Raw genomic sequence first — 12,435 nt, 5'->3', positions numbered from 1 at the left:
CTGGCAGGATGTAGAGGCGGCTTTCATGGTCTGGTGGTCTTCAGGGTATACCTGGCCTGGTGGATCCGCGCCTTCAGCCTCTTCTGGCAGGATGCAGAGGCGGCCTCCACAGTTGGTGCTGACCAGGTACCCTCTTTGTGGTGGAGAGCCAGGCCCCATAAACAGGCATGCTCTCTGGTCGCAGGTGGTGCCCTCTGGTGTAACTATTTACACTGCGAGAGTTTGTGGCTATAGCCAGTTCATAGCCTTAAGGTTCATTTCTCACATTAGTTTATGTGGGCACATTGCTTAAACTTGAAAACGTTGCAAAACAAACTTTTCAAAACTTTAACTTGCTGTATGCTTTACTTTATGCAGATTCCTCTACTCTTCCATACCAGGGCTTGGGCCTGTAGGGCTGCGGCACCTGTTGGTTTCTTGATCTCTTTCTTCGTCTGTGGGTTCGTTGTATTTTCTTTCTTCTTCAGTGTCTCTGTCTTCATCTTCTGTTGTGACTGCAGGGCTTCTGCAAGAACTTCTAGGACATGGTGCAACATCTAGGGCATACCAGCCTCTTTCTCCTTGGTGCATGGTGAACTGCACTGAATCTCCCATCTTTAGATTTCTGCCAGGGTGTCCTCTAGGCAGATGAGCTCTCACATCTCTTCTGTTGACAAATATCCCTTCTTTGATACCAGGTGCTACGATGAATCCATATCCACTTCTCAGATTAAAATCCTCCACTACTCCTCTGAAAAGGGGTCCTCTGGCCTGGGCTTTGGACCTTCTCAGGGCTCGTTTTTCTTGCAGGTCTCTGGCGGTGACTTCTCTCTGCTCTGGAGATGACGGTGCAGAGGATAGTTGCGTTCCGTTGCGGTGTGTCTTACGGGCTGGATTCTGTAGGGTGCAGCTCACAAACTCCCAGGTAAGGCTTTTGGGCAGTTCTTCTTCTGCAGATGGTGTCAGGTCTTCCTCATCCCAGCGAGAATAAGGCAGCATCTCTGGCTCTGGGTATGGCTCTGGAGTCAGCCCCTCAACCTCCTGGCCTCCTCCCCCCCTTAGTTCTTCCTGGCACTCCTTGGGTAGCAGTGCTGGGGATGGACTTCTTTCTGCCGGCCCAGGTGGGGAACTCTTTGCCGTGGTTGCTGCGGGAGCTGTCGGGATACTCTTTGGGGTGTGCGGAGGGAGCATGTACCGCTCCACCATCTCCCGTGGGAACTTAGCTTCCAGGTCGGCTTTTAGCTGCCAGTATGCGGAGTCCTCACCTACCAGGGATTGCCTAGCAGGGACTTCCTGAACCTGGGGAGCCTTGTCTGCTCTGGCCTTGCAGGCCGGGGTAAATGGTACGTCAGCCTTGTCTTGGCGGGCCGCGCCTGGCATGGCGGCGGCCTGGTCTTGGCGGGCCGCGCCTGGCATGGCGGCGGCCTGGTCTTGGCGGGCCGCGCCCTGTATGGCGGCGGCCTGGATCGGCGTCGCAGCTGCGATGGGATCCGTGCAGGCTGGGCTGGGCGTCGCTGCAGGGACCGGGTCTTGGTGGGCCTAGCAGGGCATCGCTGCGGCGGCCGGGGCTTGGCGGGCCGAGCAGGGCATCGCTGCGGCGGCCTGGGCTTGGCGGGCCGAGCAGGGCATCGCTGCGGCGGCCTGGGCTTGGCGGGCCGCACCTGGCGTGGCTGCGGCCGGCTTCAGCGTCGCCGCACCGGGCGCCTCTTCAGGGACCGCGGGCGTGGCAGTAGGGGTCGGGGCACTTGCGCTAGCCGGGGCATCACTCGACTCACCCATCGTTGGCAGCATCGGGGTCTGAGTTGTCACCGCCCGATCTGGCACTCGGTGCGCGGCTCTCTCCTCGTAGGCCCGAACCGCCGCGGTCATCCATAGGAACTCCTCGCGTCCCTCTCTGATCAGCCTTCCGACCCTGGCTTCTAGTTGATCGCAGAACTCGGCAAGCTCCCGACACCACCAGGCAGCGGAGCCTGGCTCTGGGTCTCTGCACTCAGACGCCATTTTCTCTAGCAAGCTGCTGGCTTCTCTCCTGCTCCGCCGTCTCCGGACGCTTCCGCTCTCCTCGCTGGCAAGCTCAGAACTCTGCAGGGGATCTCTGGGTCGCCACACCTCTTCGTGGGCGGTAACTTTGACCAGGTCAGGGGCGCCACATGTACATACTTCACCTGTCTCTTCTCCATATACAGAGATGTACACATCTCCCATGATGGCTCTTCTACTCCATGTACAGAGATGCACATATCTCATCATATGTCTCTTCTCCGCCATGTACAGAGAAGTACACACCTCATGTGTCTCTTCTCCATGTACAGAGATGTACACACCTCACGTGTCTCTTCTCCTCCATGTAAAGAGGTGTACACACCTCATGTGTCTCTTCTACTCCATGTACAGAGATGTACATAATAATAATAATAATAATCTTATTCATTTATATAACGCTATTAATTCCACAGTGCTTTACATACATTGCCAACACTGTCCCCATTGGGGCTCACAATCTAGAGTCCCTGTCTGTATGTCTTTGGAGTGTGGGAGGAAACCCACACAAACACAGGGAGAATATACAAACTCCTTGCAGATGGTGTCCTTGGTGGGATTTGAACCCAGGACCCCAGCGCTGCAAGGCTGCAGTGCTAACCACTGAGCCATATCTCATATGTCTCTTCTCAGCCATGTACAGAGATGTACATACCTCTATGTTACGTCTTCATGATGAATAAGCTAATAATCAGTAATAAAATAAGTATATTTATTAGTTTTACTAATATATTAATATGTGCATTCTTATTAACCCTTTGGAGGATAGAAAATATGTGGTATTCGGACTATGACTCTGAGTCATATGTAGTAATAGCTGACATGGTTGGTAACGTAATGACACCCTGACATTGTGATGTGTTGCCATGGAAAAAAAAATCATTTTATTATCAGTAATTTAAAAGTGTTAAGAAATGATTCAAAAGACATGAGGAAAGCAGAAAAGAGATGGATGCAACTTTGTATTTATCCATCCATATCTATCTATCTATCTATCTATCTATTATTTTCTATTCTATTCTATGTAAAAGAACTGTATGATTTGGTATTCTGCTGCTATGATGGTAGAATAAGATTACTAGGGGTCTGCACATTTTTTCTGTATATTTAGAGGTGTTTTTAAGAAAGAATTTTCCTATTTTAAAGAGAACCTGACACTGATAAAATTGTTACCTTTGGTGAAGAAATCCGTCAGTGCTGGGGAATCACAGACAGGGAGGAGGAGACCCAATATACAGTCCGGCCCCTGTGCACCAAAATCTAATTAGCAGAAAACGTCAAATGGTAATTAAAAAAGAACAACAAAGCAGATTTCTTCACCAAAGGTATCAATTAAATCAGTATTACTACGCCATTGCAACCTTGGCTTTACATTACAAAATTGTGCTGACAGATTTTCATTAAAGTTGTCTGTGGACAATATCATCATCATCACATATAGTTTCTTATTACATGTACCAGATGCTGCCTGTGATTTAATTTATATAATATGTATTATTGCTCCTACTGCATTTATTTAAAGTAAAATGTGACATTTTGTGATGGAAGTTCAGTCCAATAGGGGTTTGCAATGAAAACTAGAGATTTAGAAACTTTTTTTAAGTTGTTTAAAAATGCGCCAAATTTAACAAACATTGTGAAACATTATGTAAATTTAGAGCAAAACATGATAACTTTAACTGAATTATTATTAAAAAATATTTTAAAATGACTCTAGGCTGGAGTCACACTGGCGTATGGCATCCAATGCGAGTGCATCGGATGTGATATGCTAAACACCCTCAGCTCCCGCTGTGCTGCCAGGTTAAGATAAATGTCATGCAACTGTGACCTGATCCTGTGATCGGATCACAGCTGGGGAGGAGAGGGAGGGATTAATCTCCCCATCTCCTACATTGTAACCCTGTGCTTATATCGCACTGCACTCGGATGTCATCTGAGTGCAGTCCGATGCTTCATTCGCACTCATAGACTTGTATGGGTGCGAGTGACACGTCTCTCGCTGACAATCGCAGCATTCTGCGACTTTTCACTCATCCAGAATATGGATGAGAAAAAAGCTGACCATCTGCTCTCCGTCATTGAATAACATTGGTCCGAGTGCAATGCGAGTCATACGCTTGTGTGAGCGTACCCAAATACATGACCTCCAAAATTACTACCAACCTCAGCATATTTGGTGAAATTTGCTGGGCAAAATGTATCAGAACACTACTGGAAACCCACGCAAACATTTAGACAACTTTCAGATATTGTCCATGGTTGGTTTGAACCCAGAATATCAGCAGGTAAACGTGCTAACCACTGAGCCACCATGATACCTGCTTTCTAAATCTGATCTTAAATGCAGGACCAATTCAGAGGGAAGGCAAAAGGGGAAAATGGGATCTTATCTCAACCACCTACTTCTTTTCTGTCCTTTGTAGACACTTTAGAAATAAATAGTTGTTTCAGTATGCGCATTTATTTCCAAAGAGAGATAGTCATAAGCAACTACCAAACACATGGGGCCACTTGTCTTCATGGCATGATGGAATACAACATTCTGAGCCTTTCTTGCCCTAAAAATGGGGTGGACCCATATATAGACCCATTTTATATATATATATATATATATATATATATATATATATATCAATGGGATTTGCCATTAATTTGTTTGCCCATTGGCTTCCACTAACCATGCATTGGCTCTGCCCAAATGTCAATGGAGTAAACAACTGGACAATATTTATTTTATTTGCTTATTGTGCCATTAATTTGCACATTGCTTTGCAGACATTATCATCACTCTCCCCATAGGGGCTCACAATCTAAATTCCCTATAAGGCCTTGTGCGCACTAGGCGTTTTTGCCGCGTTTTTAGCGGCGTTTTTTACCGCGTTTTTGTGCTGAAAACGCAGTGACATTGCTTCCCCAGCAATGTCAATGGGTTTTCATAAGTGCTGTCCCCACACAGCGTTTTTTTTTAGCTGCGTTTTTGTGGTGACCACAAAAACGCAGCATGTCAATTATTTCTGCGTTTTTCACTGCGTTTTTCACTCATTGAATTCAATGAGATGTTAAAAACGCAATGAAAAACGCATATAGCCGCGTTTCTATGACTAAAAACGCAGCTATACACGCAAGGGGTGGGCACTACAGTGACGTGTACAGGAAGAGGATTCCTTCTGTTGGTAAACACAGAAGCATGAATCCTCCCGGTACCGTCACCGCTGCCTCCACCTCCCGTCCTGTGCATGTCAGCTCCGTGCGGCGCCATGTCTGGGCGGGAGGTGGAGGCAGCGGCGAAAACAAAAGTGAACAGTAGAAAAATAAAAAAATGTCATATATACTCACCTGTCCGCAGGGTCCCGGTGCCATGCCCGCTCCCATCTCCTCCCGGTACCGCCGCTCTGGCTGTGTGCAGTCTCCCCGGCCGGCAGGACCTTGCTTGCAGGACCTGGCGATGGATCACCTGATGCAGTCACCTGACGCATCAGCTGATCGTAGTCTCGCCGGCTTTTTCGCGCCGGCCGGCTATCAGCTGATCCTGCCGTCAGGGGACTTCATCAGCTGATTACCGGCAGCTCCTGGAGCGATCGGACGGGATCAGACTCCTGTCCAATCGATCGCTCCAGGAGCTGCCGGTAATCACCACATAAGTGAGTATTATTTTTTTTTTTTTTCTACTGATGCATCAGCTGATTGTATAACCGGCTTTTATACAATCAGCTGATATGTCATGTCACGTAGTTTAACCTGACACATCATCTGATCGCTTTGCCTTCCAGCAAACCGATCAGATGATATTGGATCCTGATTGGACGGCGCGGGACCCTGACCCAGGATTACTGCGGAGGGGGGTTTATTTCAATAAAGATGGAGTCACTAATTGTGTTGTGTTTTATTTCTAATAAAAATATTTTTCTGTGTGTTGTGTTTTTTTTTTTATCATTACTAGAAATTCATGGTGGCCATGTCTAATATTGGCGTGACACCATGAATTTCGGGCTTAGGGCTAGCTGATAATATACAGCTAGCCCTAACTCCATTATTACCTAGCTAGCCACCCGGCATCAGGGCAGCTAGAAGAGTTGGATACAGCGCCAGAAGATGGCGCTTCTATGAAAGCGCCATTTTCTGGGGTGGCTGCGGACTGCAATTCGCAGTGGGGGTGCCCAGAAAGCATGGGCACCCTGCACTGTGGATTCCAATCCCCAGCTGCCTAGTTGTACCCGGCTGGACTCAAAAATTAGGCGAAGCCCACGTCATTTTTTTTTTAATTATTTCATGAAATAATTAAAAAAAAAGGGCTTCTCTATATTTTTGGTTCCCAGCCGGGTACAAATAGGCAGCTGGGGGTTGGGGGCAGCCCGTACCTGCCTGCTGTACCCGGCTAGCATACAAAAATATGGCGAAGCCCATGTCATTTTTTTTTTCTTTTTGGGCAAAAAACTGCATACAGTCCTGGATGGAGGCTGCTGAGCCTTGTAGTTCTGCAGCTGCTGCCTGCTCTCCTGCATACACTAGTGAATGGAGGATGCTGAGACTTGTAGTTCTGCAGCTGCTGTCTGCTCTCCTGCATACACTAGTGAATGGAGGATGCTGAGCCTTGTAGTTCTGCAGCTGCTGTCTGCTCTCCTGCATACGCTAGTGAATGGAGGATGCTGAGACTTGTAGTTCTGCAGCTGCTGTCTGCTCTCCTGCATACACTAGTGAATGGAGGATGCTGAGCCTTGTAGTCCTGCAGCTGCTGTCTGCTCTCCTGCATACACTAGTGAATGGAGGATGCTGAGACTTGTAGTTCTGCAGCTGCTGTCTGCTCTCCTGCATACACTAGTGAATGGAGGATGCTGAGACTTGTAGTTCTGCAGCTGTCTGCTCTCCTGCATACAATGAACATTTTGAAGAAGGAAATGACATCAGACCTTTTTTTTTTTTTTTTTTCATCAACAATCTTTAATGGCATTGTGCACTGATTAAAAACGCAGTGAGCAAAAACGCAGCAAAAAACGCACCAAATCGCGGCAAAAACGCATGCGTTTTTGCCGCGTTTTTTAGCCGCGGGTGCGTTTTTTAGACAAAAACGCACATAAAAACGCAGCGTGAAAAAAACGCCTAGTGCGCACATACCCTAAGGCTATGTGCGCACTAGGCGTTTTTGCCGCGTTTTTAGCGGCGTTTTTTACCGCGTTTTTGTGCTGAAAACGCAGTGACATTGCTTCCCCAGCAATGTCAATGGGTTTTCAGAAGTGCTGTCCTCACACAGCGTTTTTTTTTAGCTGTGTTTTTGTGGTGACCACAAAAACGCAGCATGTCAATTATTTCTGCGTTTTCCACTGCGTTTTTCACTCATTGAATTCAATGAGATGTTAAAAACGCAATGAATAACGCATATAGCCGCGTTTCTATGACTAAAAACGCAGCTATAAACGCAAGGGGTGGGTACTACAGTGACGTGTACAGGAAGAGGATTCCTTCTGTTGGTAAACACAGAAGCATGAATCCTCCCGGTACAGTCACCGCTGCCTCCACCTCCCGTCCTGTGCATGTCAGCTCCGTGCGGCGCCATGTCTGGGCGGGAGGTGGAGGCAGCGGCGAAAACCAAAGTGAACAGTAGAAAAAAAAAAATGTCATATACTCACCTGTCCGCAGGGTCCCGGTGCCATGCCCGCTCCCATCTCCTCCCGGTCCCGCCGCTCTGGCTGTGTGCAGTCTCCCCGGGGCAGGACCTTGCTTGCAGGACCTGGCGCTGATCACCTGATGCAGTCACCTGACGCATCAGCTGATCGCGGTGTCGCCGGCTTTTTCGCGCCCGGCCGGCTATCAGCTGATCCTGCCGTCAGGGGACTTCATCAGCTGATTACCGGCAGCTCCGGCAGCGATCGTATAGGATCAGACTCCTGTCCAATCGATCGCTCCAGGAGCTGCCGGTATCACCACAGCACATAAGTGAGTATTATTTATTTTTTTTTTTTTCTACTGATGCATCAGCTGATTGTATAATCGGCTTTTATACAATCAGATGATGTGTGATGTGATTCAGGCACTTGATCCTGACACATCATCTGATCGCTTTGCCTTCCAGCAAACCGATCAGATGATATTGGATCCTGATTGGACGGCGCGGGACCCTGACCCAGGATTACTGCGGAGGGGGGTTTATTTCAATAAAGATGGAGTCACTAATTGTGTTGTGTTTTATTTCTAATAAAAATATTTTTCTCTGTGTTGTGTTTTTTTTTTATCATTACTAGAAATTCATGGTGGCCATGTCTAATATTGGCGTGACACCATGAATTTCGGGCTTAGGGCCAGCTATACAGCTAGCCCTAACCCCATTATTACCTAGCTAGCCACCCGGCTTCAGGGCAGCTGGAAGAGTTGGATACAGCGCCAGAAGATGGCGCTTCTATGAAAGCGCCATTTTCTGGGGTGGCTGCGGACTGCAATTCGCAGAGGGGGTGCCCAGAAAGCATGGGCACCCTGCACTGTGGATTCCAATCCCCAGCTGCCTAGTTGTACCCGGCTGGACTCAAAAATTAGGCGAAGCCCACGTCATTTTTTTTTTTAATTATTTCATGAAATAATTAAAAAAAAAGGGCTTCTCTATATTTTTGGTTCCCAGCCGGGTACAAATAGGCAGCTGGGGGTTGGGGGCAGCCCGTACCTGCCTGCTGTACCCGGCTAGCATACAAAAATATGGCGAAGCCCACGTCATTTTTTTTTTCTTTTTGGGCAAAAAACTGCATACAGTCCTGGATGGAGGATGCTGAGCCTTGTAGTTCTGCAGCTGCTGTCTGCTCTCCTGCATACACTAGTGCAGTGATGGCTAACCTGTGGCACTCCAGCTGTTGCAAAACTACAATTCCCATCATGTCTTCACAGCCAAAGCTTTTGCTTTGAATGGCCAGGCATGATGGGAATTGTAGTTTTGCAACAGCTGGAGTGCCACAGGTTCGCCATCACTGCACTAGTGAATGGAGGATGCTGAGACTTGTAGTTCTGCAGCTGCTGTCTGCTCTCCTGCATACACTAGTGAATGGAGGATGCTGAGACTTGTAGTTCTGCAGCTGCTGTCTGCTCTCCTGCATACACTAGTGAATGGAGGATGCTGAGACTTGTAGTTCTGCAGCTGCTGTCTGCTCTCCTGCATACACTAGTGAATGGAGGATGCTGAGACTTGTAGTTCTGCAGCTGCTGTCTGCTCTCCTGCATACACTAGTTCTGCAGCTGTCTGCTCTCCTGCATACAATGAACATTTTGAAGAAGGAAATGACATCAGACCTTTTTTTTTTTTTTTTCATCAACAATCTTTAATGGCATTGTGCACTGATTAAAAACGCAGTGAGCAAAAACGCAGCAATAAACGCACCAAATCGCGGCAAAAACGCATGCGTTTTTGCCGCGGTTTTTTAGCCGCGGGTGCGTTTTTTAGACAAAAACGCACATAAAAACGCAGCGTGAAAAAAACGCCTAGTGCGCACATACCCTAAGTATGTTTTTGGAATATGGGGAAACCCAGAGGAAACCCACACAAACACAGGGAAAACATACAAACTCCTTGCAGATATTATCCGTCTATATGTCAATTTGTAACTTAGGGTAAAATGTGGCACCATAGGGCACCCTAGATGCCATGTGTTAGCTGCGTTTTGACATGTGGCATTTGCTGCAGTATTTAATACAGAATCAATATTGCACAATTCGTACAACGTATCTGAGGAGAAACATCTGAACAGACTCCGCTCATCATCCAAGTATGAGGACAGGAAAAGCAGGAGTTGTTACAACCACAGGGTAGACATACTATAGATATATATCATGTGTCACACGATATTAAACTGTGTCCTCACAACAGACAAGATCAATAAGCCCCAATGGAGAAAACTAATCTGCTGTGCGCAGTCTGAGATGTGGATGCTGCAAGGGGAATAGGATTAATCGGATGGAAATGAGAGGGTAAGAGCCAATATGATTGTTTAAAATCTCTTATTAGCTATTTGGGACAGTTTATGGGTTATATCTAGTTGATAGGATATTTCAATGGTCTTTAACCTGTAGCTCTCCTGCGGTTGTAAAACTAATATTCTCAGCATCTACTAATAGTCTGCAGCTCCCAGGGTGTTGTGGTTTCATGATCAAGGGAGGAAAGCTATAGGTTTCTGACATAAATAATGTCTTTTTAACCTGGGGTCACTAAATCTCCATAGGGTCCCTGGAGATGTCCCAATAGGCACATAATGTTATTCTGAAATGTCATTGATGCTCCATAGTGCTCCAAAATTTTACATTTCTTCTGATTTCTATAGACTGCCCATGAGGTCTGTGGACTGAAAAGGGTTAAACGCCTCTGTTTAAAAATTAATATGTTCAACCAGAATATAACAATCTAACTTACATTTCATATATTGGATAATGCCTTGGAAATATAGCTACATGAAAACAGAAAGCTGTGAGGTTGATGGACAGATAGTGTGAGAGGGAGACAGAGAGAAAAATAATACATAGAAAGAGAGAGATGGTAGATGGATAAATAGAAGAAAGAAAGAAAGAAAGAAAGAAAGAAAGAAAGAAAGAAAGAAAGAGAAAAAAAAAGAAAGAAAGAAAGAAAAGAAAGTAGATAGACTATGTGAGTTTTGTTTCCCATCATTAGTAATCATCCTTTAGGCACATGTATATTACATTTATTATGATATTTTAATGTATCTATGTGCAGACCATATATCTACTGGCAATAAGAGGAGAGGGAATAACAAATGCACTTACCTGAATTACAGTCTTGAATGAAGACATTTCCACAATCCTGGTGCAGACAAGGTGGTCTGGGTCTTCTACACCCAAGCCATAGGTTTCCCCCATAGTAAATATCATAGGGGTGGCCAGCAGAAGAGATGCCAGCCATATAAAAGTTATGAGCTTCTTAGTCCGGCTTCTGGACATGATACTTTTGGCTTTGAAGGGGTGGCACATGGCCATGTACCTCTCCACACTGAGGCTGGCAATGTTAAGGGCAGTGGCATAGGTGCAGGCATCTCTTAAAAAGTAGTAACCCTTACACACTGCGTTGCCAAAAGCCCAAGGATGGTGGACCCATATGAAGTTGTACAGTTCAATGGGCATGCTGAGGATAAGTATAAGGAGGTCAGAGAGTGCTAGGCTGGCCAAGTGGTAGTGGACAGTGCTCTGCAAGTTCTGCAAGGATTTCTTCCTCACCAGGGTGTAGGCAGTGATAGTATTGCCAGTGCAGCCAACCATGAATAAGAACAAGTACACGATGGTCACCAGGATCTTGGAATAGATGTCTGTGTTGACATCTAGGTCTCCTTCTGCCATAATATGCTGGGTGCTAACATTTGAGATGTTCATGAAAAATGTAGTTGGCACCACAAAGTCTTGAGCATGAAGGGACTGCACCCCATCTGCCTGAGGAACCTGGAGAGTTGTGTTAAAGTGCATGGTGATGCCTAAATAAAGCAAGGTCTTGGAATTGAGTAAAACACAACTACTTCTTAACTGGTTAGGTGTAGAAAAAAGATCTAGGTCACTCTGGAATAGACACTTTACATGGAATGTCCATTAGCAGGCAGAACCCTTACAGAGGTTGACTATTAACAGGCAAAGGAATCTTCTCAGGGGTAGACCATCAACAGGCAAAGAAACCTTCGCAACATTGATCACCATCAAGCAAAAGAACCTTCTCAGGGGTTGACCATCAACAGGCAGACAAATCTTCACAATGGTTGACCATCAACAGGCAGGAGTCACTGGTCTTGAGCCACTTCCAAAAATGTGGAAAGCATCAGAGAGGACTTGAGTGGAGAAAACCTTGACTCTTCACCTTCTCCTTCACTCCTCTGTCCCTCCCTGGTTCCATAGTCGTCTTAATCTTTTCATTCACAGAACCTGCCTCTTTTAGCTTACTCACCAGTCCTCCCTTCCCCACCCCTCACTGAGCAGTCTCTTCTGGTGTACTGTGCTCAGTTCTTTTCCCTCTATAGTCTATGTGCTTCTGTGTCGTCTTCCCCCTTGCTCCAGTGATTTTCTCCGGCTGTTCTCTCTCCTTTCCTTCTCCCTCCTTCTTCACTCTTTTTTTCTCTCTCCTCGGTTCTATTTCACTATGTATTCATGCTTAAATGTTGGAATGCAAAGCAGGTAAGACATTGTAATACAATATTACTGGTGCAGGGTGATAGTCCTAGAGTTAATAATGTATAGAAAGATACATAAATGACTGAAGATTAGATAAACAGATAGATATTAAACTGATAGATACTGTTTCTTTCAGTCTCTGAAGACCAACAGTTATATATGTTATTGTAGGGCACTAAATAGATGCTTTATTGTTTTGTGATAGTGTCTTATATTTCTGACCTGATTAAAAAACAAAATTTAAAAAAAAGTACAAATCAAATCTATTTATTTTTCAAGAAA

At 46.0% G+C, this 12,435-nt stretch overlaps 1 protein-coding gene and 1 long non-coding RNA gene across 2 annotated transcripts in view; one reads left to right on the top strand and one right to left on the bottom strand.

Moving 5' to 3' along the window:
* NTSR1 (neurotensin receptor 1) overlaps window positions 1-12,059 on the bottom strand; it is a 333,106-nt gene extending 321,047 nt beyond the window's left edge. The window contains exon 1 of the mRNA XM_075350413.1: window positions 10,771-12,059. Within this exon, the coding sequence (XP_075206528.1) occupies window positions 10,771-11,460 (690 nt within the window). The 5' untranslated portion in view covers window positions 11,461-12,059. The remainder of the gene's footprint in view (window positions 1-10,770) is intronic.
* Window positions 1-12,435, top strand: part of LOC142311740 (uncharacterized) — a 441,604-nt gene that overhangs the window by 350,050 nt on the left and 79,119 nt on the right. The gene's annotated exons all lie outside the window — the stretch shown is intronic.

The sequence above is a fragment of the Anomaloglossus baeobatrachus genome, chromosome 5 (genome assembly GCF_048569485.1).
Source record: "Anomaloglossus baeobatrachus isolate aAnoBae1 chromosome 5, aAnoBae1.hap1, whole genome shotgun sequence".
Classification (NCBI taxonomy): Eukaryota; Metazoa; Chordata; class Amphibia; order Anura; family Aromobatidae; genus Anomaloglossus; species Anomaloglossus baeobatrachus.
This window is presented reverse-complemented; position numbering and strand designations above follow the sequence as displayed.